This window comes from Lichenostomus cassidix, chromosome 15 (genome assembly GCF_008360975.1).
Source record: "Lichenostomus cassidix isolate B80296 chromosome 15, HeHo_3.0, whole genome shotgun sequence".
Lineage (NCBI taxonomy): Eukaryota > Metazoa > Chordata > Aves > Passeriformes > Meliphagidae > Lichenostomus > Lichenostomus cassidix.
In genome coordinates this window covers 12,191,132-12,213,867 of record NC_139496.1, presented here as the reverse complement: position 1 = coordinate 12,213,867, position 22,736 = coordinate 12,191,132, and the positions used below count along the sequence as shown (strand labels likewise).

The following is a 22,736-nucleotide window of genomic DNA, read 5'->3' as shown; positions in this document are numbered from 1 at the left end:
CTCTGGGCACCAGTTATTTCTCCAGCAACTTTAGAAGCAGGCTATTTTCTTGAAACCATTGACAAAAAAAAGCCACTAAATTAGCTCACAAGTCAGTTTGTGTAACACAGCCCAGGCCACCTGCCTCAGTGAGGCCCCACTGCCCATGCTTTGTCTGCCACAACTTTAACTCTTACTGAACTTATCAAAAGGATGTCAGAAATCTTATGCAAGTTTACCTCTAACGTACTCGTTATCCTCTTAGGAGCCACTGAATGAAATGTGAGTTAATGAATAACACAGTAGGAATCATTTCATTATCCCCACGGTGAGAGAGAGCCATCTAATTCTTGGATATGATGTCAGACTTGAGAAACAGCCAGTGGTACTTACTCAGGCTTCCACTGCTCACTCAACTGCTACAGCAGTGGTGCTCCCAGAGAAAGGCTGCAGACTGCTATGACAGCTCAAGAGCAAAGCTGCTCCAGGAGAAATCAGGAATTCAAGCAGCAGGAGTGAGGAACTGGAACCTGTCATTCTGCTCCCACAGAAGGGAGAGGTTTTTAAGAGTATGTATTTAGTGTACAGACCTTGCACAGGTATGGGAGTCAAGGCAGTAAGAGCATGTCAGCTCTTTTCCTCTTTTACAGTGCCAACCCCACTTCAAGTCACCAGCATTTGTCTCTGCTGCTATGTCAACCTGTCTATTAAACTCCATTAGAACCCCAGGACACTCACTGAAAGGGAAGTCTGAAGTAAAGTATAGATCCTTCATCAGTCACTGGCAATCCCATCTTTTGGCATTACAAGCTGCCTCACTTCAACTTTTACTTCAACTAACACCTTTCACTATAGAACTTGATGTATTATGGCTAGAAGTAAACGTTCATTCCACTGTGAAAAACACATCTCCTGCTAGTACAGGCAGCGAGGAGGACAACTCCAAGAAAGGCCTAAGTCTCCTTCAGGTCATCATTTGCCTGCAGTAACAAACCAGCTCTAGATTGCCTGAAGAGTTTGTATGTTTAAAAGATGGGGCAGCTTAAGAAGGTGTTTAGAAATGGCATTTTACTGACTTCCTCACCATGAAGACCATCCTCGCTGCTATCAAGACAGCTATGCCTGGCAGTGCCCTTCAGATAGTTTGGCTTTTAGGACACGTGTTCCTTCCTGTCCAGAACACCCCCATACTTCCTTTACATTGTGCAGTCAGCAGCAAGAAAGCAGCAGACATTTGAACAGATCAAACAAATCCATTACAGAGCCTGCAGGTATTACTTACCAGGTGTTCCCCTCTAACAACCTGCCTGATGATCAATAAACTACTACAAAGCGAGCTAAAAACCTAAGCAAGAGGAAAAACCAGAAAGCCTGGCAGACCGAAGAAGATGGACTTCTCATGCAGATGGAAAATCAGAACTATCTCCCTGACATGTCCTAGCCAACGAAGGGCCCAACACAAGCAAATTTCTCTTCATGGACTGCACAAATTCTCATCCAAGAGAAAGATTTTCCCATGTCCTGCTGCTTGCACTCACTCCTGAACAACAACCCAGCACTGAGTCTATACAATACGTCAGAAGCAAAGGACAATCATACCACACTCCTTATCAAACTGAAAGGAACACTATCTTCAAGCCTAGCACGTGCTGCCCTGTCACTCTCACGTGAGTGTGCACATGGAGGATGTATTCATAGTCCAGGCCTGGCATCACAATCACTGTCAGGACTGCAATGCTGCAGTATATTTAGAATGGCTCTGTTAATACTATAGATCACTTCTAATGTTAACATATCCCAGGCTCCAAACTCACTATTGTTCCACAAGCATTCAATTCTTCAATCACTGCTCAAAATACCAATATTGAAGATACAATACTAATCTCACAGCAGTATCTGTAAAACTGACAGAAAATTCCATAAGGAACTATGAAAAGCTGACTTTGGAGCAACTTTCTGTTACATGAGAAGCTTCTGAGCTGGTCTGGGAAGAGCATAGGTGTGCAGGAATGCCTGAGCCTTTGAGTCACCCCTGAGGTGCTCACCCAGCAGTCAGTGCCCACTCACCCATCAGCTGAGCAGCAGAGCACACAGCTGTGCTTCACACAGTGGAAACCAGTGCCTGAATACACAATAAACAATGCACAACACCACCGAATGAGGTAAGAAACACGTTTTAGAGGTGTGATGCCATGTAAGAGGGTAATGGGATTGAACTGATGCCCTCACTGGTGAGGCAGTGAGCTCTCATTCTGGCTTGTACAGTGATACTGCTGAAGCTGAACCACGTGCTTACATTCCCCACTGAGTCAGAGCTGTCCTTACACAACACATTCAGGTTCCTCAGAGCTGCTCAGCAGGCCCTTCAGAGGCTGCATCTGTGCAACGTCTACAGCTGCGCTGGTTAACCAGGCTTTTCTGCCAAGAAAACTGCCCAAGCCATGCACAGCCAAGAGAGATTGGTCTCTCCTGGAAGCATCCTCAATGCCAAGTCCACAGCAGCTGTACACAAAAACTGCCCCTGAGACCTTAAGGAAGATTCCCCTCATCAACAGGCAGATTTTGTGTCTGATATTGTCTCTTTTTTAGTCCCACGTTCTATCCCTCAGTGAACAGTTCTTACCTATTTTGGCCACACACTTCAGGACACGTAGTTGATTCAACCATGAGGTCTGGTGGGAGGACATGACAGTAATATCCAAGTGTCTTTAATTCTGCAGTTTCCAGCTTAAAAACACTGAAGCCTCACCAGAAGGAAGTAAACAATGTCATCCACAGTGTCTGGGGAAGCATCAGTCATTTAAAAACATAGCTGCACATTGCAGCTTGGGGGTCAAATGTGAACAAGAGCTCAGACATTCCCTTTATTAACAAAAAAGCCACTACAGCTCTTCCTCACACCCCAAGCTTTTTCCTAGCATTAAGTAACTGCCAAGCGAAAGTCAGTTATGAAGTAATTTTTTCACCACCACTATTTTCTCCAAGCTTAAAAATTAAATCAAGTACTCTGCTACTGGAATTTTCATTACCAGGAAGTTGCAGTAATGCATATTGCATTATGGCTATTGGTTTGTTCTCCCAATATGATAACTGCATCAGTTCAATGCTTTGAGTTAATTATTATTGTTTAACTGAGGTAAATGCAAACAGAAACCTAAACAGCACGGAATAAACAGCAGGAAACCAAGCTCAACTATGTACAGATAAACCAAATACTTCATGATCACCTGCAAGCATCAGGGAAATTCTCACACAGCTCTCATACGTATGAGAAATTAAAAGCCCTGATAATCAGAGCTTCAGAAAATGGCCACAGGAATTTTCTGAAGTGACGTAAAGACTTGGACTTTCTTCCTCTATCTCAACACTTGGGATAAGAACTGAAGAAAGGTTTATTATCGTACATTAAAAAAGAGCTAGACCATAGATTGCAATATTTCCAGAATATTCTGTCAGATTCTCCCAGCAATAAAGCCTAAATAAGCACAAATGAATCTCTGGAGAGTCCACCATACCTCCAGAGATTGTCTGGAGCTTCTTCAGCACTGATCAAAAAGTACCTCCAGTTGTACTTTTCTCTCTTTCAACTGGGGAGAAGGAACTCCAGCACCCAGGAGGTGCTGAAGGCAGCAGTCAGAGTCAGCCCTGGCACAGACTGATTGTGCTGAAGGGCCATCAGTTGCCATGGAAGTCTCCCTGAGTTCCGCTGACAAGGCTGACCTTGGAGCTGCTCAAACAAGTGGCTCATGTGAAGCTGCTGCTCTGAGATGCTCCCGAAAGCCTGTGAACTGCCCAGTGGAGTGACTGCCGCACAACAATGTGCTCACTGCAGAGCAGTGCTCCAGCACCATTGAATAGACAATGCAAAGAGCCATTCAAGTGTCAGTCTTCCAGAGCAGCCAGGACAAAGTGCTTTTTGTTTCTGTCTTTGAGATCCTGACAAATCAAAAATAGATTAAGTGTGCTGGCAGACTGGCTTTACCTCCCAGCCGGATACGTGATCCCATGGCAGAGAGCTGCCAGTGCTCTGCAGTAACTCACACCCAGCCATGCCATGCTCTGTTCTCCCTGGGACAGGTTTGGAGGGAATTCTGCTTTATGGGAAACTCACAGGGAAGCACTCTGCTTACAGTCAAGATAAAATATAACACAGAGATAAGAACTGCAAGTCCTAATTCTATAGGTAAAGAGGTATCTCTGCATGAGCACCATTACCACTGAAGGCTTTATTATCTCTAGCAGAGGCTCAGAAATAGATACATTTATGTTTTGTGCATTTCCATTTGACCTTGCTAATTCCCTCTGCATTATTTTTTTGAAGTTCAGGGACAAACAGAGTTACTAAGTAACTCTCCAGGATGAAGTTTGTGTATTAGTTCTCACTACTGAATTAAACACATAAGCATCTTAACATACACAAATCCAGCAGCCCACTACTCCATAACCCACAAGGACTAAGCACATTTTATCTGCGCAAAACACATGAGCATTTATCAAGCAACACATCAAATCTTACCACAAATACTAAACAAAACCCAGCAATTCAACTGTTTCAGTTAACAATTAATAAAAGCTCTGAGGAAAAGGAATGCATCTGCTTCCACTTCCTACATAAATCTCAAGTACATCTGAAGCAATACCTCAGATACAGAACAGTTTCAGGAGCTGCATTTTTGAGGGATAATTAGCAATCACCAGTAGTGGATGCCCTTTCAGCACTGAGGCCTTCCTGTACCAGAGGGTCAGCCCAAGCCCCCAGTGCCATAAGGGTGTCCCCAGAGTCACAGGAGGCACGGGGCAGTCCTGTTACCCTGCTCCCATCCCAGGCTACAGCGCTGTGCCCAGTGAAGGCTGCTGTAAGCCAGCACCATCACCACAAGGACCATTTTACCACAGAAACACAGCAAAGCACTGCAAGTATATTTGCTAAATGCTTTACTTGCAGCAAGCCTGGTCTAGAAGGGTTAAAAATCCCATTCAGAGTATTAGTGTAGTCATTCTGACCACAACCCCAAGACTGCACATTAAACTCTGAACAGGCAATGGGCTGACACAACACACAGGTGAAGTTGCAGATCTCTACTCCCAATGGGTCTGCAAGGAGCACAGTCACTCTGTCACTTGTGACAAGGAGTTAAAGCACTGGAAGGAAGAGGAAGAACAACATTTGAGTTGTGATGAACTTAACTCCCCTCCCAGTTGCTCAGTAAGAACATTTCTGTGAAAAGTTTGCTCCAAGCTATGTCAAAGTACTAAAAAAGGATATAATTCAAGCCTACTGTGCCAACACCAAACAAATCTGCTACTTCTCCACTTGAAAATTCAGTGAGGCTTCAAAGCAGGACACACCTAACTAGACAAACTAGAAGACTAATTCCTTACTTCTGATTTGAAGGCTTTAGACCCTTCCATCCAACCTGCTTCATCAAGATACTCCATATACCCAGTATATGATATTCACCAAGCCTATTCTGTGTAGATGAGACATCAGTAAAGACTTTTCCCCATTCCTCCCAAAACACTCACCTGTAAAACTGTCATCAGATACAATGTAAAATATATCACTTCAAGATAAAGGCTGAGGTTAGACATACATGTCAATTATTTGAAGTAATTTCCAGGATTTCACAGAAACTCACCAGCAGATCAACTCCTAAACCCTGATTTAACAGCTCCACAAGCAAAAGTGAAGAATCAGAAAGGTGTAGCAAGCCAGGCACAGCTGCTCGATCACTCCAGGCCACATTTACTTCTCTGCTAAAGGAAGAGCTCACCAGGTAGGTAGGTAGGTTTTGAGTGACACACACCTTGGTATTTAAATAACTGAGATCTAGAGATGTAGGACAGAGGTGAACAAGCAGGAGTTAACTCTTCAAACAAATGCAGGTTTTAACAGGATAAATTCTTATCCTATACTTAGAGTTTAAAGGTTACAAAAAGCTCAGTGTTAGAGGAACAGATCAGCACCAGGCAACAAGCTTTTCATAACATGGCAAAGATGCTCTGAATTCCGTGTAGAGGCTGAGCTGTCACTCACCCAGCATGGTCTATGGATTCCCAGCTCCACAGAAAGATTCACACTTTCACATTCTTATATGCAATAAGCTCTCAGTATGTTGTTTGATCTCTGAGTTCTGGTTAAAACGTTATTAAAAAAATAATCCAAGTAACCAAGTAATGATTTTTAGGGGTCACAGCTCCTCAGAAGTCACCTAACAAGCAGCAGATTCTTCAGACAAGTTTCAAGCCATCAAATTTGTTTCAACATGTACAAACTCTGCTAAGTCAAGTCTTTCAAAACACTCACCAAAATGCGACCCAGGGGAGAATACAATGGCACAACCTGACTAATTGCTGCAGAAACAAGTTGCTGGTTGTGTTTTCTTTTGCAGACATGAAGGATGCATGGGACTGTCCTACCACAATTATCTTCACACAGCTACACAAGCCCTTTCTGAACTGAGAGTATTCCTTCACCTTCTGCATTTTAATTATTTACAAATAGTTACGCAGATCTTAGGAACACAAACCTTAAGTTCTTCCTTCTAAGTTTTCCAGAGTCAAACAGGAGACCTGAAGCTCTAGAAAGCAAGTGCTGCAACTCCTGTTTAAAGTTTACTGTTACTCAATCCATGGAAGCTTAAAAGCTGACCTTTTACAAGCAGCAAAACCCCAGCTGGCTACACTTGCAAGTCCACCATGAATGTGCTCCACAGTTATATCTCCAGACTCCTGAAAATCAAATACATCAATGAAACCACCAAGACTCATCAAGCTACCCGAATAGACTGGAGTGCTCTCTGCACCTGCACAAGTGGCTATCGCCTTCCAAACCCAGCCTGGAAATTCAGATTAGCTCTAGGAATTCTTTAATTGTCTTGGCAAGAGGCAGCATAAAAATTGTGGAATTTAAGTGCATAAATTAGTTTTTGAGGGTGTTTTGGCATTAGGCCTTTCTTTAAGCTGTAGCTAAACTAGATTCTCCCCAGCCCACCTGCTCACTTCTTGCACAAAAACCTTCAGTCCTTTTTAGGATCTAAGTCACTTCAGACCAATTTCTTTGGACAAGGCATGTTTTAAGTGACCACTCTTTGCCTTTGGTAAGTGAAGTCACTATCTCAATATACATTACTAGACCTGCAGCATATTTATAGAAAAATAATTTCTTAACTAGTACACAATTTGATCTGCTGGGATTGACATATGGTTTATGATGAGACTAAAAACTGAATTTTGGTGGAATAACCAGAAAAAAAGCCAACAGTATTTAGAAATACCTAGAAATTGAAGGGAGACAAAGTAGATTAAGCCATATTGCAATCCTGGGGATCTTGAAATACGTTCAAATACATGAACCTTAGCACTACTAGCTCTCTGCTTTGAATACCAAATAATTTGGGTCTAGGAGAGAGAAGCATGCAAGAAGCAGGAAAGGATCTGCATGCAGCCAGGGCTGGCCAAGTAATCCCTGCCTCTGTGTGAGCAGTGGTCCAGCCTCAGGCACTTGTACAGTTTAGAAAGCTGGACAATAATGTGAAATACTAATGTTTAGAAAAATAAGCTACAGAGCACAGCAGCTCATAACTTACTCTTTAGAGAGCAGCCAAGTGTTTCCTCCCTGACCCGAGCAAATCAAGGTGCCTTATGCAAGAGGAAAAGTCTTCATACCTGAGTGCTGAATGGGACCACGGCGGGCTGGGACATGATGCAACAGCACCATTACTTTTAATGGGGCTGCTCTCTGGGCGTGACCCTCCGAGGAGGGGAGTACCTCAACCGGGACCGTACACAAACAGCTCAGTAAAAAACCAGCCTTAAAAAAGAAAGCAAGAAATAGCTCTTATTGTCTTTGCTACACCAGTCTTACATCTGTCAAATGAAGCAAAATCCTTTGTCTACAACTCCCCAGGCTGACTCCTCCACCAGACCCACCCAGCTCAGGCGTCAGCAGTGGCAGTGATGAACCCAGTCATGCTCCACAGGTAAGCAGAGCATCAAGCAGGTTTCAAGATTGCTTCCTACTCCAAGCTGATTACAACAGCACGTTTGGCACTACTGTTTTCCTCAGTGAATTACTCCAGAACTCCCATGCTTTGACCCTTCCACTGCCCAGTTATCGCCAGCCCTTCAAGAGTTCACAGGAAGAAGTGCCTATGCAATGAAAACACTGCAGAGGAGTTGGAATGCCCCAGCAATGGAAAGCTAGACAGCTCTCCAACCAGCCTGCCAGTCAACACTGGAGAAGCAAAAGATAATTTGCCTGGAGTAATGAGCTAAGTATAGAGCCACCACGATTCGAGTGCCCCAATTACCTCTTCGGATGCGAGTGGAGCACCTTGGGAAGCAGCCGACTCCAGCTGCAGGTAGAACCAGGCGCTGAAGCAACTGCACTGATCTGGTGCTTAACAGACCAAATTCTGCACAAGCAGCACCATGACTCAAAACCAGCATTTTCTAACTCACTGGAGTCTTTCTGCCATCCTCAGTTCATTACCATATTTCAGCACTTTAGGGAATCTTATTCTATTTTAGAAAACCCCTTGCCCAGTCCTCTCCCCAGGTCAGTGTTTAGCAGTCACCCTCATCAAGTGCCAGCATTCAGCCTGTCATTTAAAAGCCAAAATTCCAGTTTGACAAGTGGAAGGCATTTTGGTTCCAGCTCCTAAAGCCTGCAGAACTGAAGGGGGGAAAAGGAACATGACAGGGACCAGGCATATTGGTACCATTATGCAGCTATACAGGGAGCTACTGCTTTTTGAAATTCACTGTTAATGAATATTTATTATTCTTTTACTTTAACAAGGGTTTATGTGTATTACTTATACATCTCTGTATCCACCAATATCCCACGTGGTCACAGATTCTGAAAGAAGGACCTACAATTAGCTGTACCACAAATTTTCTGGCAAGGAAGTTTCCCTACAAATCCCCTTGGAATGATTTGAACTCTGCAGGATATTGAACATACAGGTATAGTACATTAAAGCTGGAATCCTTTTCATAATGAATTTGGAATTTCAGAGCAGGTATCTGACATCCTTCTTTTCTGACAAGTCTAACAGACCAGATAACTTTGCCAGAACACAACCCAGCACAAAATATGAAACACTTGGCCATGGATCTCCAAAACTGAAAATTTCCATGTGGCTTCTCTCTGCAGCCCAAATTTACTCATCTGTTACGTCCAGGGATGCTCTGCAGTAGTGAAGTACACTAACCAAACACCTCCAAATCATGTGATACTCATGCTTGAGTCTGAAGGGATTAAGAGATTCCAGCCCAAAGTAAAAGAAAACAAGCAAGCTATTGTATTCTGCATTAGAACACAACTGTGCCTTGACCATAATCCATCAGCCAAACCTACAAGGAAAGCCGAGCAGACCTCAAAATATTTACCTTGTTCCATCTTCCTCCTTTTTCCCCAGAGAGTTCAGATTTTCCCAAAGTGCAAAAAGGTGCATTCTTTTGGAAGTTACTCAAAGAAAGGTTCACTGAACATAGACAAAGATGATAATTTAATTATAATGGGTATCCAACCAGAATATAATGCCCTGTTCACAGCAAATTCCTGCTACCAGCAGTGAGAGAAAATTAAGAATCTGAATTCTCAAATGTACTCATGACTAGTATGTTCACCAATCAGCACACAATTAAGCATTCCTGTTCTCTAATTGTAAAGATGAACACTTGTTTGATAAGGATTAGTCATTAATTTGATGAAAAGCTTATGCACTCTTAAAAAGCCATGCACAGTGTTCAGATGGAAAGAAAAGTTCTGCAGGCAAAGGCAGTAAATTTACAAGTTTACATTAAGTACACTTCACTTGCTTTCAAGCTTCCATTTATTAAAGGAAAATAATCAAAATAATCTAGAAATGCAATCTGCTTAGACATTCTAGTCAGGTTTCTTGGATCAAAAGTTCAGCCACGCCTACATTACACTAACTATTTGTTCTCACAGTGAAAAAAAGTAAATAAGGAAAATTCAAATACAACAATTTAAAAAAATCAAAGCAATCAGGTCAAAACTCTTAGAAAATGTGCTTCTGCTCTGGTCAGACCACAGCAAACTGGCTGCAGAGAGGACAGAGAAATGTCCTCACATCAATTTTCAAGCCAAGCTGCTCTGTGATATGGCAGGTGAGTTTTCTTCTCACTGCCTCTAATTTTGGCTCATCTGTTCTTTGTCAGGTGACAGAAAGTCTGTCTTTGAAAAGTCTGAACTTAGAGACCCACAGAACAGCAAAAGTCAGCTTTGACAATAGCAATTATAGTCAGACAAAACACCAAAGGCTGGATGCAGGTAAAACTGAGAACACTTTCCAGCTGCAGCAAATCCAGCACTAGGTCTGAAAAGGTCCCCAAGCAAACACCCCAACAATGATGCAACAAACAGCACAACTTCCCAGCAGCTCATTTCTCTCTGGTTTAAGTTTCAATGATAGCAATTACATGCTTGCAGATAGCAATGGAATAAGCAAAGCTTTCCCAGGTACACATTTAGGTCAATTATGGCTCCGAGAGATGAGATCAAACTGCCACAGCCACTGGCTTACTCCCTGTCCTCATCTACTTGCAAGGAGAACAGGGACAGTCAGGCTTCTGGGTCCCTCCTAGCTACCAGATAGGATATTCCAGGGAAATGCTTTCCACCAATTCCAAACCTAGAAATTGCAAGAAAATTTCCACTTATTCCAGATCTAGCAGCAGCCAATTTCATGAGCAGCTTTGGACTTAAACTCATTTTGAAAGGACACAGTGATATCATAAGAGTGACAGGACAGCATTTAATGGTAGATCAGCTGCTAGACTGGATCATTCTGACATCTCCTGTACAAAACTGGGGCCTCACTTCAAAAGTACTGAAGGTAGCATCTTCTGAAGGATGTGGAAGGTATTAAGACTCCACAGTCATAGGCAGTTCTGCCAGTACAGTTCAAATAAATTGTTCTTAATCTCTTTGTCCTCAGACTTTTTGTTACAGTTTCTTTAATCCACCCTTCAGTTTCACTCATTCAGTACTTTCAACTACTACTTCTAGCAACTAAAAAAACAAAATCAATATTCAGTAGTCTACCCTTGACCTATACAGTGCTAAACTCTACACGACAGGGAAGATACTCAAGAGAAGGTCTGATTTTCCATCTGTTTACTGAAATCCTGTCACCAGCCGTAGACAAACCCCAGAAAACAAGAACCCTACTCGCCCAGAAGAGTCAAACCTCGGAGGATCTGAGGAGTCACAGGGACTGGGAGTCTCATAATGCACATGAGCCCTACATGAAAGGCTGCTCTCAGGGTGAGCTGGGGAGGTGCCCTGCAGCAAGTCCTGTCTTTGCTCTGCTCTCCAAGGGCACTCAGGAAGCCAACCAAGTGCATCTTGCCTTCATAGACTTTATGTCAACCTACACAGACAGGATTTCTGTCCTCTCCTCCCTCAGGTGCCTGGCAGCAGCTTCCCCCAGGCACTTCCACAAGTAGAGAAAGCAGCACTGGAGAAAACAAGTCTCATTCTGTTAGGAGTCTGCCCTTTCCTGGTTGATAGAGAAGTCAAAACCCTCCTTTAAAGGTACAGAGAAAAAGAAACTATTTTTATTTCTCCATCCTTTCAGGTAACACCACAGAATTAATGCTTTGATTACAGCCCTAGTTTTCAGTCCCAAAGTTGGAGAAGCAAATGAGGCCCACAAAAGGGCAACAAAAATCTGTTCTACCAGTGTTTCTATAAATAATGTCTATACTAGTGCACAAATCTCTGGTATTCGAAAGAAAAACTACAAAGACTTAATTATGGCAATGCAACAGCCTTCCCCCACAAATTCAACCTGAAGTGCATTACTTCCCCCCTTACTGATTATATGTTCCAGAAACTAAACCTCAGAGTACCAGAACAATCCAAAATACTTAGAGACTATTAGACTTGTATATACAAAAGACTTCATCATACAGACAGGCACCCTAGAGATCTATTTCGTGCTACTTTGTTTTCAGAAATCTCAGTTAAAGAAAGATTTATACCATTTTCACTGGTTTTCCCTGACGAAAATCTTTCTTAAAATAGGGTAAGACAGACCACAAACGAAAGCCTTCGCTAGAATTCTTAGCCATGGGCCTGGTGTACTCACAGCAAGGGAGAAACACATTCAGGTAGTAAAGTTATTTGGACAATGGTGTTTCCTTGAAAAGTAGGAAGCAGAGATTACTGTGGAAAAAATCCTCTTCAACTCTTATCCCAGTAAGGGCTAAACCAAGTAGGATCTGAAAGGTTAGATCTGCTACATCTGCTAGAGACAGGCCCAGTAAATAACTTCAGTTCTGAAATTAAACCAAGACCATGTCACTCTGCAAATAATGCAGGAGTTTTTGGAATAAAATCAAATGGAGGGGAGCACAGAACACACAGCTTGAGATCAACACACACAAGAGGAAGGAAGACGACAGTTAAATATCCAGGTAACAGAACACAGGTCTTTCCTATATGGATACTCACTGCCTTCTAGGCCACATTCTGGAAGCTGTGAGCCCCATGGCAGCCTTCCCTACCGTCCAGTCCCAGATGTTCAAACATTTGAATGTTCCCTGTTACAGCTTTCCTTCCGAAGAATACACCCCAGTCAGGGGGATGGTCTGTTCCAGCTGCCCTTTGGAAAGCCTACCTTTTCCCAAGCAGCCAGGGGCTAACACCAAGTTTCTGATTTCATTCCAGCTTCAAGCTCATTCCACAGGTGACAGGACAATTGTCCAAGCTAAGCTCAGTCTAGCACCAGTGCTTCACCAGATACAGAATAGCTCAAACCCTGAAACTGGAGAATAATTTGATAAACAACCAATGCCACAGAAGTCAGGAACAACACCAGCTCCATTAACACCTCACATGAAGCAACCCCAACCTCATTTCCATCATGGTTTGTCAGCCCATCACAATGAACGCTGCAAACAACAGCGAGATGTGCTGAGCAAGGCAAAGGACAACTTGCTTTGCTTGTCACCTCCCAGGGCTTTTCCAAGCCTCAGTTTCTTTGATGTTCTGCCCTCTTTCAACACCAAACTGCAAAGTCGTATTTTGAATTATTTACACTTCAGGATTTTGGTTCAATTTCCCTAAATGAAGGAGGTTAATACTAGTTAGGATCTATCTGCTTGTGTTACTACTGAGGATGCACTTCATTACTGGCATGACTGATTATGTACAACTGCCTGCCCCCAAGCCAGCCCACCAATGCTGCTTTACAGCTCTTCAGTGCATTCCTAATCATGAGGGAAAACAACAGATTTATTACTCCAAAATCAACTTCCACTGAAGTCTTGCTTGAAGTATTCATTTTTCAGAAATGGCAATAATTCAATACAGCAGCTTGTATACATTTAGTTACAATATCACTGAACAAGGGACATCCCGCTTCACGTCTTCTGAAATCCAACACCCACAAGAAAGGGCAAGAACACTCAGTTTAGGAAGTCTTTTGCAGAGCTTGGTTCTCCCCCCCCCCAGTTCAGAACTTGAAAGAGTTCCACCATGATAGATACAACAATGTCAGTAGTTGCCTCACTCATGCATATACACACATGAATTCCAAAAAACTTCCAGATGGATCTTACCACAGTTACCTTGTTGCAACTATTTTCCAAGAGGAAGTATCCAGTTGCCCCCAGTAAGCCCCACAGAGCACACTTCCAGTTATGAGCTTAACCTGCAGCCACATTCACGTGTCAAACTAACTGCTGCTTTCCAAACTTCACATGAAGATTCTGAGTCTGAGGAGTTTCGGAAGACAAACCAAAGCCAGGAATCAGCAACTGTGTTTTAAGTGAAGCCTTTACAAACAGTGCTTTTTGCTGGACATCAGTGACTCCAGAAACAGCTTTCCCATTTCAACCAACATTCCAGAAGACTGCCTGTTTGTCCTCCCTCTCTCCCCAGCTCACTTTGCACGGCTCTGCAGGTCCAAGCCTCACTTCCAGGTGCATATTGCTACTCGCTGAAGGAGAACAGAGCACCTCTGGCTCAGACCAGCACAACCTGACACCTCGTAACAGACTAAACGTCAGAGATACCACTGCTAGCAACAAGATCATGCTGCATTTCTTCCCTGATACTACCGCTTGGTTCCTCCCTGTAGCTCTACACAGCAGGGATGGACTTGAGGCCTTCTTTATGGGATGACACTGGAAAACCTACAGCCAGCTGGGGGTCACCTCCTTTACACCACTACCAGAAACTATTAACCAGTGAGGGGAAGAACAGGACAAGGCTACTCACACTCCAGTTTACCATTAGATTTCTGTGGTGTCGAGTATATTCTGTCAGTGCTTCTCAACTGCTCAAAGCAAAGGGATGAAGTTTTAGCTGTTTTTCTAAAGCTGCCCTCCAAACAAGGCCAGTTGACACCACAGGAGGCTGTGGTTTGTAACCTCTGCCCATCCCACAAGCAGCTGACACGTAAACAAGTCAATGCACACAGCAATCCTGCACCTTTCAGAGCTAACGCATCCATGGTAGAAGGTGGAATGCAGCAGGAGCTGAGGGCTCCAGCTCTTTGCTGGCCATGGTAAATAGTTCCAGTAAAATGTCAGTATTTCAGATCCCTGAATTACCACTGACTTCACTTTGAGGTCTTTCATACAAACCACTCAGTTGCCCTGGAATTTTGAAACGCCATGAAGAAAGAAATAGTTGCCTTTTAACAATCCAGTTAATTCACAAGAATTACCGCACAAACTAAGTCCTAAGCAGATCCCTAGAGTTTTCCTGACAGCACTGGGAAGTTACAGCACCAATATCTAGAAGAGGGGTGAAATCACAAGTCATGAAACTCATTTCTCAGAGTTTAAAATCCACACAGGATCTCACAGGCAGATCTTTATACCACCAGCTACTCAGGCTGGAGACAAAAGCAGAACAGTTGCACATTACTCCCTGGACCATTCCGTACCTAAAGGGTCATTTTGAAAGAAACATGACATTACTTTGAATCAGCCAGTGAAAGCTACTATGAAACAAGTGCATGTTTGAAACATCTGGATGTTTCATTCTGGTTCATAGGATTTGATAAGCACTAACTTGGCTGTTTGGAGTCACCTGCTCTGAAGACACCACGGATACCAACTGGAACTGTCCTATCCCCCTGTATCCAGTTACACTTCCCAGTAGGAAGCCACCAGAGCAGGAACAGCCATCGCAGCCCTTAGAGCTGTGCAGGTGAAAAGATCTCAAACTCCATGCTGGATGCTAACCAAGTTCCTCCACGTAACTCTACAGGGACAATTCCTCTTCCTTGCCCCATCAGCCTTGCCAGGCTCTGGCCCGTTACTCCAAGAGCCTAACGATCCCCTTCTCCTTAAGTTACTCCTTTTTTCCAGGTTAATTGCCAGCAAAGCACTGCACAGCCACGTTCCTCCTACTCCTGAAAGCTGACAACATACTTCTCTCCATCATCCCGGCTTGCACGTAGGTGGAATGAGATCTGAGATAAAATATTGTATCCTCTATTTCAGAAGCCTGGGCAGGCTCCATTTCTGTCTCCTCCAGCTGCAGATGGCCGTTTTAACGGAAAACATATAAATAAAATGAGAGCTTATCAAGCTCACCTATTCCACCTCTGTGGTATAATTTGTGGGTTGCATGGCATGCTCTTTGAGCAGGTTAGCATTGAGATTTTAATTACTGTTAGTGCAGTCAATGCAATAGATATTAACAGTACCCTAGACAGGCACCTATAGCTCTGCCAGTGAGAGAACTCAGCTTAGCTCTCAATTCATCATTCCTATCACCTGAAGTGGGACAAGAGCACCTTTCAGCGCAAACACTCAAAAAAACATCATTGTTGGTGCACCTTTGCCCTCCCCCAAGCTCCAAAGCAGGCACAGAACCACTTGTCACTGAAGCATTTTAGAACCTCATGCCCCGCCTTCACTTATCTGCACAAAGTTTCAACACTTACAGCCCAGTATTTCCTGTGCTGGGAAAAAAAGCACCACTTCTATCTCCCAAACCCACTGTAATCAGTAAGAGCTGAAGCAAAGTAGGTATTAGATGTCAGCCTCCTCCCCTCGAGTTTACAAGCACTCCTTCATAAAACCTCCTTCACCTCCACCAAAAAAGTTCATTTCTAAATACCACATGCTTTAGTAACAGACAAAAGGCATCTCAGCTCTTTATCTGAAGCTCAGAGCATGACAGGTACTACAACAAACCTGTCATAGCTCCTTCCGTCACGCTGCCATCCCTTCCCAGTGGACTCACCTCTATAATATAAATAATATAAATATGCCTTTATATTCACCAGAAAGCCAAGCTAAACTTCCACTCAGCACTACCTGACATGATTCATTAGCCAAGTTCTTTTCTTCTAAAAGAAAGCCTTATTGCACGCAGCTACATCACACAAGAAAACAAACAGGTGAAGCACACAGAAAAGTGCCTATAAGACCTGAAGTCTGCAAGAGTTACAAGCTCACGGCCAGCCTTCCCACAGTGAGGGAAGTGTGCACAGAAAGGAAAGAAATCAGTTTCCTGTACAGAGTTGTGAAGAAACACCAGGTCTCGTCTGCTGATCAAAAAACATTCTCTAAAAAAGCAAGAGCAGGAACAACTTCAATGCACAAACTTGAACTCCATGTTGGAGGCACAGCACTTACCAGGGAAGGGCAACATCTGCTCAGATCCCAGCGAAAGGACAGGACTGTTAAAAGGAACACGGGGAAGAGGCGCAATTAAAGCCCCAAAACCATGTAAATAAAAAGCCTTAAGAAGTCCCACTTATAAAAGGAACGGGAATTTCGGCCGCACGCGCAAGGGCAGCCGAACACTGCTGACACCACGGCCCCAGCGGCCGCAGAAGCAGAGCAAGGGCCGGCGGCTGCCAGCGGCACGGGACGATCCCCGGCCGGGCTCGGCGGAGACCGGCCAACCCCGCGGGCCGGGCAGGGGGGCGGCAGCGCCGGGCGAGACTCACGGGCCACGGGCGGCAGGAGCCCCCCTGCCCCGGGGAACCCACCCTGCCCCGGCCGCCCGAACCCCGCAGCGCAGGGCCCGGCCGGGGCCGCCGGCATCGCCGCCCGCCCGGGCACAGGAGGCCGCCGCACCTCGGCCGCGAAGCCGGGCCGCCTCCCCCTGCTCCTGCCGGCCGTGCCGAGCCGAGCGGAGCCGAGGGCGCCGTGCCGGCCGCGCCGCCGCCCCTCACCCGCAGCCGAGGGGGCGTGTGCGGCCCTCAGTGACAGCGCGGCCGCGCTCCGCCAGGCCCCGGCGCGGCGGGCCGGCCCTCCCCGCCGCGGGACAAGGGGCACCCCGGTGTGTCCTTACCGCTGGGCAGGGCATGGCGCGGAGCCCCCGCCCGTGCCGGGGCGCGGCGTCCTGCCGGGGCCGGGGTCGCTGCGGGCTCGGGGCCGCCGCCGCTGCCGCCTCACGGAGACAACAACATGGCGGCCGCACGGCCTCCTCCCTCCTCCGCCCGCGGGGCGGGGCTGGGCGCGAGCCGCTCCCGCCCCCCGGCCTGAGGGGAGGGGAATGGAGGGGAAGGGGGGGGCAGCACCCCCGGCCCGCGCTGAGGGGAGCTGCGGTCGTGGAATCACGGAATCACGGAATCACGGAATCACGGAATCACGGAATCACGGCGTCATCACGGTCGGAAGCTCCTCAACTGGTTTAAGATCATCTACTGGTTTACTGGTTGGAAGATCTACTCTTCCAACCGTCATCCCAGCAGCACCACCGTAACCCCTAAACCACCACACCACATCACCCAGCGACAGATCCAGGCGCCTCTTGAACACCCCCAGGCTCCGTGACTCCACCACCTCCCTGAGCAGCCCCTTCCGAGGCCTGACCGCCCGGACGGTGAAAAGTTTTTTTCGAATCTGTACCGTCGCGGCCCCGGTGGCCTCAGCGCCCGCCGTGCCCTCAGGAGGCGCTGCCATGCCTCGGCCCCGCCGAGGATGAAAGGCAGGCAGGGCCACGGGGATGAGTAAGGGACTGAGCATCTCCCTCAGCAGGACACACTGCGGGAGCCGGGCCTGGCTAGTCTGGAGAAGACTGACAGGAGACCTCATCAAATCGTACTGATATCTCCAGGGGATGTCAGAGGACAGTGCCAGACTTTTTTCTGTGGTTCGCAGTGACAGAACGAGGAGCAATGGCCATAAACTGAAACACGAGAAGTTCCACCTCAACAAATAACGAAGAGCTATCCATTGGCCAGACCACTGGAACCACTGCCCAGGGAGGGCATGGAGACTCCCTGTCTGGAATAATCCAAGCCCTGGACATGTTCCTATGTCACCTGCTCCAGGTAACCATCTCCAGGGGGTTGGACTGGGTGATCTCCAGAGGTCTCTCCCAATCCCAGCTGTTCTGTGATTCTGTAAAGCCAACGTGCCCTTTCCCTGTTATCCCCCTGCAGGGTCTGTAAGCCTGGCACTGGCTGAGCGAGGCCATGGAACAGGCAGGGTCTCAGCAAAGGTTTGGAGTACCCCTTGCCCGACCTGGGAGTCAGGTAACAGCAGAGATGGGTGCTGATGTGGGCTGTGTACCCTCACCCTGCAGTGTCCACTGCCATCCATCCTCCTTAGGATCCTCACAAACCCCTGGAGAAACATCCTGTCCAAGTATGACCTGAGATTAGTTCAGTTGGTCAGAGCATGGTGCTGAAAACACCAAGGCTGTGGGCTCAATCCCTCTATAGACCATTCACTTATGAGTTGGGCTTGATGATCCTCATGAGTCCCTTTGAAATCAAAATATTCTGTGGTCTACAAAAGCCATTCTGGTGCCCAAAGTCTTCTGGCTGATGTTTCCTGCGTTGCTTTGGTGACATTCAGCTCAGCTGTAGGAACATGTGTGGCCCCATGCCACCAGAACACATGCTGTCCAAGCCACCCTGCGCAGCCCGCAGCTCCTAAAGCATGAGGTAATGGGGAGCTGGGAGCCAGCACAAGGCAGGACTGCCAAAAACACATGGAAACTGAGAGGCAAGTGATAAAGCAAAAGGCCTGTGAGCGTTAAGCTACAAAAAACACAAGAAAGCTGGAGAGTGGCAGCAGTGTCAGAGGTGGCAGGGACATTGCTGGTTCCAAAATGAAGCTCTAGCTTAGCCTTGTGCAATGGAGCTCCTTTCCAGCAGCAAGATTTGTATCTGGGTTTTGTTGCAACTGCGATGGATCATTAATGTTTTATTTTTATACATATCTTTAATTTACAATACCGTATGTAGGTCAGGTTGTACTTTTGAGGGAGATTTCCACCTGCTCCTCATGTTCGCCTTGATCTGAAATGAAATGCTTGCAGGTAGCTATAAAATGCACTCCTAAATTATCCACAGGACTCTCCCTCTGAGTCCAAGGCTAGTCATTGTAACAGATGGACTTCAGTCTGTCATTAGGTCATGTCTAAGCTGGAAGGAGCATTGATGTTCAGAGGGAACAATGCAAAATACAGGATCCTGTGTCTTCACACTCAGATATGAGCCACACAGTGAGTTGTGTTCTGGTTTTGCTCCCTTGGTCAGGGACAGCAAACATTTGAAAAGAAGTTAATCAGCCCCTCTGAAGGGATTTTTTCCAACAACAAGCCATCATCTGAATGCAAATGGGATCTGAATGTGAATATGTACTTTCAGAGGAACTTTGGAAGAAATACAGGTGACTGAAGGGAAAAACAGGATTTCTGGCCTGTTTACACCCAAAAGCAATGAAAATATGTAGAGCCAGTAGAGCTGTAGCTGAAAAGGATGTGTGTTGACAGCATCAGCAAGAAAAATATGAATTTTGAGAAGTCCCTGTTAAATGTTGCCTTTTGCAGTGTGCCTGGAGGGAGATCAAATGTGACCTACTTTGGGAAGCTGGATCCTGGAGACCTGGGGCTCCTGTACAGCAGAACCTGCTGGGTGCTCCTTCTGGTCCTTAAAGAGGGGGAAATCCTGCAGTGCCATCCCCGTGACAGGAAAAGCTGGCACTTCCAGCTGCTTGTTATATTTATATATTTTATCTTTACCAATCTGGTCACACACAGTGCATAGAGACATTCCATTTCTTGTGTCCCAAACCTTTCCATATCTTGTGTTCCAGTCTATTTTTTAATACATGGCCCCATGTTAAATGACTTTTGCTTCTATTTTCCATGATGATCAGGGCAAATAATGAGAGTTATTTTATGGAAATGAAAATTACTGGACCCAAAGGGAGAACAAGGCCTGTGAGAACCTGACATACAGCTCAGGGAACGAGGTGTTCCCAAGCCCAGAGTGCTGAAGGACCTGCATTGTATCCTCACTCATCCAGTACAGGGGTTTTTATTTGTGAGGTGGAGGATGGGAATGAATTATGGAGGAACTCCTGAAGCAGAATTCCTGGCTGGTTTTAAGCAGGAGGAAGTAAAGCAATCCAGTCTTTTAGACACCTGTTAGTGTGACCTCAAGAGCACTAAAAGCTTAAAAAATAAAATATTAAGGAAAAAATATTTGGGGCCAGACAAGTAAGTTTAGAAATGTAAAGTAAAAATGTGGTGTGTCTTTACTAAAGATTGATCGCTTTTAACTAATATTATATCATTGATAATTGCTTTCTAGACAATGAATATATAATAGATTTATTAATTTATTCAATAAATTAATGGAAAGCAGGTCTATAATAAAGATTCCTAGGTGGAAAAGGTAGGAAAGTCACCTCAAACATACACTAGCTGTGGATGCACAAAGGGAATTTGTGGGATTACAAAGGGAAGAGTGGGCAAAAAGTGCCTGGATTCCCATGTTCCCCCTAACCAGGATTCCCATGTTGCCCCTAACCAGCCTCACCTCCCTGGATCCCAGGACCACAACCTAGCCCAGTGAGCCATGTCCATGTGTGCTTTTGCTCTTGCACAATATTTTTCAGACAGGCCTTGGAACAAAAGGTAGGAGTGAGCTGATGGCATTTGCTGATGGCACAAAGCTGGGAGGCACCGGCTGTGCAGCAGGAATAGCTGTATTGCTGGAAGAGCTGGATAACATGGAGTGCTGGCACATTAGAAATGGGATGAAATTTAATAGTGGAAAGTACAAGGTCATGCCCTTGGGAATTGCTAACAAGAATCTCTGCCGCAAGCTGGGACCTCATCAGCTGGAAATGACAGAAGAAAGGAAAAATCTGGGTGTATTTGTTGATCTCGAGATGATGACAAACTCCCAATCTGAAGCAGATCTGACAAAAAGCACATATCCACGGAGGTATTTCCAGGAGAAGGGGAAATGTTAATGCCATTATAGAAGGCTCTGCTGCAGCCTTCTCTGGAATTCTGCGTGCAGCTCTGGTCACTCTTAATCAGGGGCCACAAACTTAAAATGTGACTGGAAAGTAATTACAGGCTAATCCTGATTTTTTTCTTGTACAAGGATCTTGAAATAATTTGTTTAGCCAGAAAACCTGAATGCTGAGAAAAGATACAGTTGTTCTCTGTGAAACTTAGGGAGTAAACACAGCAGTAAACACATCTCCCTTAAGAGCAAGGGTGATGTTCCTGTACGAGAAAACAAGTATCCGATGGCCATGAGAAGTCTGGGCTGAAACATGAGAACACCAGAGCTTCCAACAGCTCAAGTCCCGAGGCTCTGGGTCATCCTTCCCAGAGCTGCTGTCCCCTGATGCCATTGCCACCAACTGCTGACCCTAAAAGCCCAATGAGTCCTTTACAAAACTCTCTTACCATTTGAGGCACAGCCACTGAGTTACCAGCTGGCTTCTTATGGAAAGAAAAGAGGTACCTGGTGTGGAAAGATATTCCTTGGGCTGCAGCTGCAACCCACATGTCACTGGAATTATTGGCTGTGTTAAAATCTGCACACGGTGGTGGTGGTGAGGTGAGAGCATCCTGTCCTGGGTCAGCCCACCCTTGTCCCTCAGATCACCTTTCCAGAGAGTGACTCTCATGCCCATCCTGCACATAAGCTGCAGTCCTGGAGGCATCCCCACCTGGAACAGAGAGCAAGAGCAAAACCAAAGATGTGCCAGGTGCTTTTCTGCCCCTGGTACCACCCAGTGACCTTTAATACACTTCCCTCCTGTAGCCCAAACAGCCACCTCAGCCTTTGCAGGCTGTTTCTGTTACGATAAAAAACTGATGGCAGAGTCAGATATGTCTTTAAAAAAACAGTCAGCACCAAGTCCTGGTTCAGTAAGAACAGTTAGACCACGAAACACAGGAGAGTTTGCTTTCTCAAGACTCCAAACTGGCTCCTTTGGCCAGTTTTCTACCCCAAACCAGCTCTCCTCATCCCTTCTCTCCTATTTTGTTTGGGTTTCCATCTTTTATCCTATTTAGATGTCTCACTCATTTTACTTTCTTGGGTTTTGGATGAATGCTTGAAAAGAATGCTGATCCTGACCACACTATTTACACTGTGTTCCTCCATGTGTAGGTGTTTCCATTCTACCTGCTCCCATCCAACAAGTGCTACTTCTTTGTTCATTCAATCCAAGTGGCAGCAGGGTGATATTGTGGTCAGCACAGTAGGAGGCCACCCCTGATTGAAATGTGCCAGAAGAGAGGCACCCACTGCCAGTCATCCTGATGGGCCCCAAAAACAGATGCTCTGACTCATTCCCTTGCAAAACAGATGAACAATTTGAAAATAATGAGATTTTTATTACATACATATCATTTTGGTCAGAACATTTTGCAACAGCCTCATTTTGGGATTTTCTCGTCTTGTAATAATCCTGTTTTACAACAAGATGTGCCATTAGTGATGCTTTGCTGCAGGGAAGCAGCACGAGGACTCTGTCTT

General features: G+C 45.5%; 2 protein-coding genes across 10 annotated transcripts in view; one reads left to right on the top strand and one right to left on the bottom strand.

Annotated features, from left to right (window-relative positions):
• The window catches only part of MTMR3 (myotubularin related protein 3), a 74,881-nt gene extending 57,452 nt beyond the window's left edge, over nucleotides 1–17,429 (bottom strand). For 4 of the 8 annotated variants that reach the window (XM_085076223.1, XM_085076226.1, XM_085076228.1 and 1 more), the window contains exons 1-2: nucleotides 17,282–17,423; nucleotides 16,618–16,661 (exon numbers count right to left, since the gene is read on the bottom strand). The gene's annotated coding sequence lies outside the window, so the exon portion shown is untranslated. Of the gene's footprint in view, nucleotides 1–12,635; nucleotides 12,764–16,617; nucleotides 16,662–17,281 lie in introns of those variants that run through there. The other 4 variants (XM_085076227.1, XM_085076229.1, XM_085076224.1 and 1 more) reach the window with 4 other exon arrangements.
• Nucleotides 17,430–17,704: 275 nt separating this feature from the next.
• The window catches only part of ASCC2 (activating signal cointegrator 1 complex subunit 2), a 34,544-nt gene continuing 29,512 nt past the window's right edge, over nucleotides 17,705–22,736 (top strand). The window contains exons 1-2 of one of the 2 annotated variants that reach the window (XM_085076233.1): nucleotides 17,705–18,266; nucleotides 18,378–18,470. Coding sequence is in view for 1 of the 2 variants with exons in the window: in XM_085076231.1 (XP_084932357.1) it covers nucleotides 18,243–18,266 (24 nt within the window). In the remaining variant the exon portion in view is untranslated. The remainder of the gene's footprint in view (nucleotides 18,267–18,377; nucleotides 18,471–22,736) is intronic. The other variant, XM_085076231.1, reaches the window with a different exon arrangement.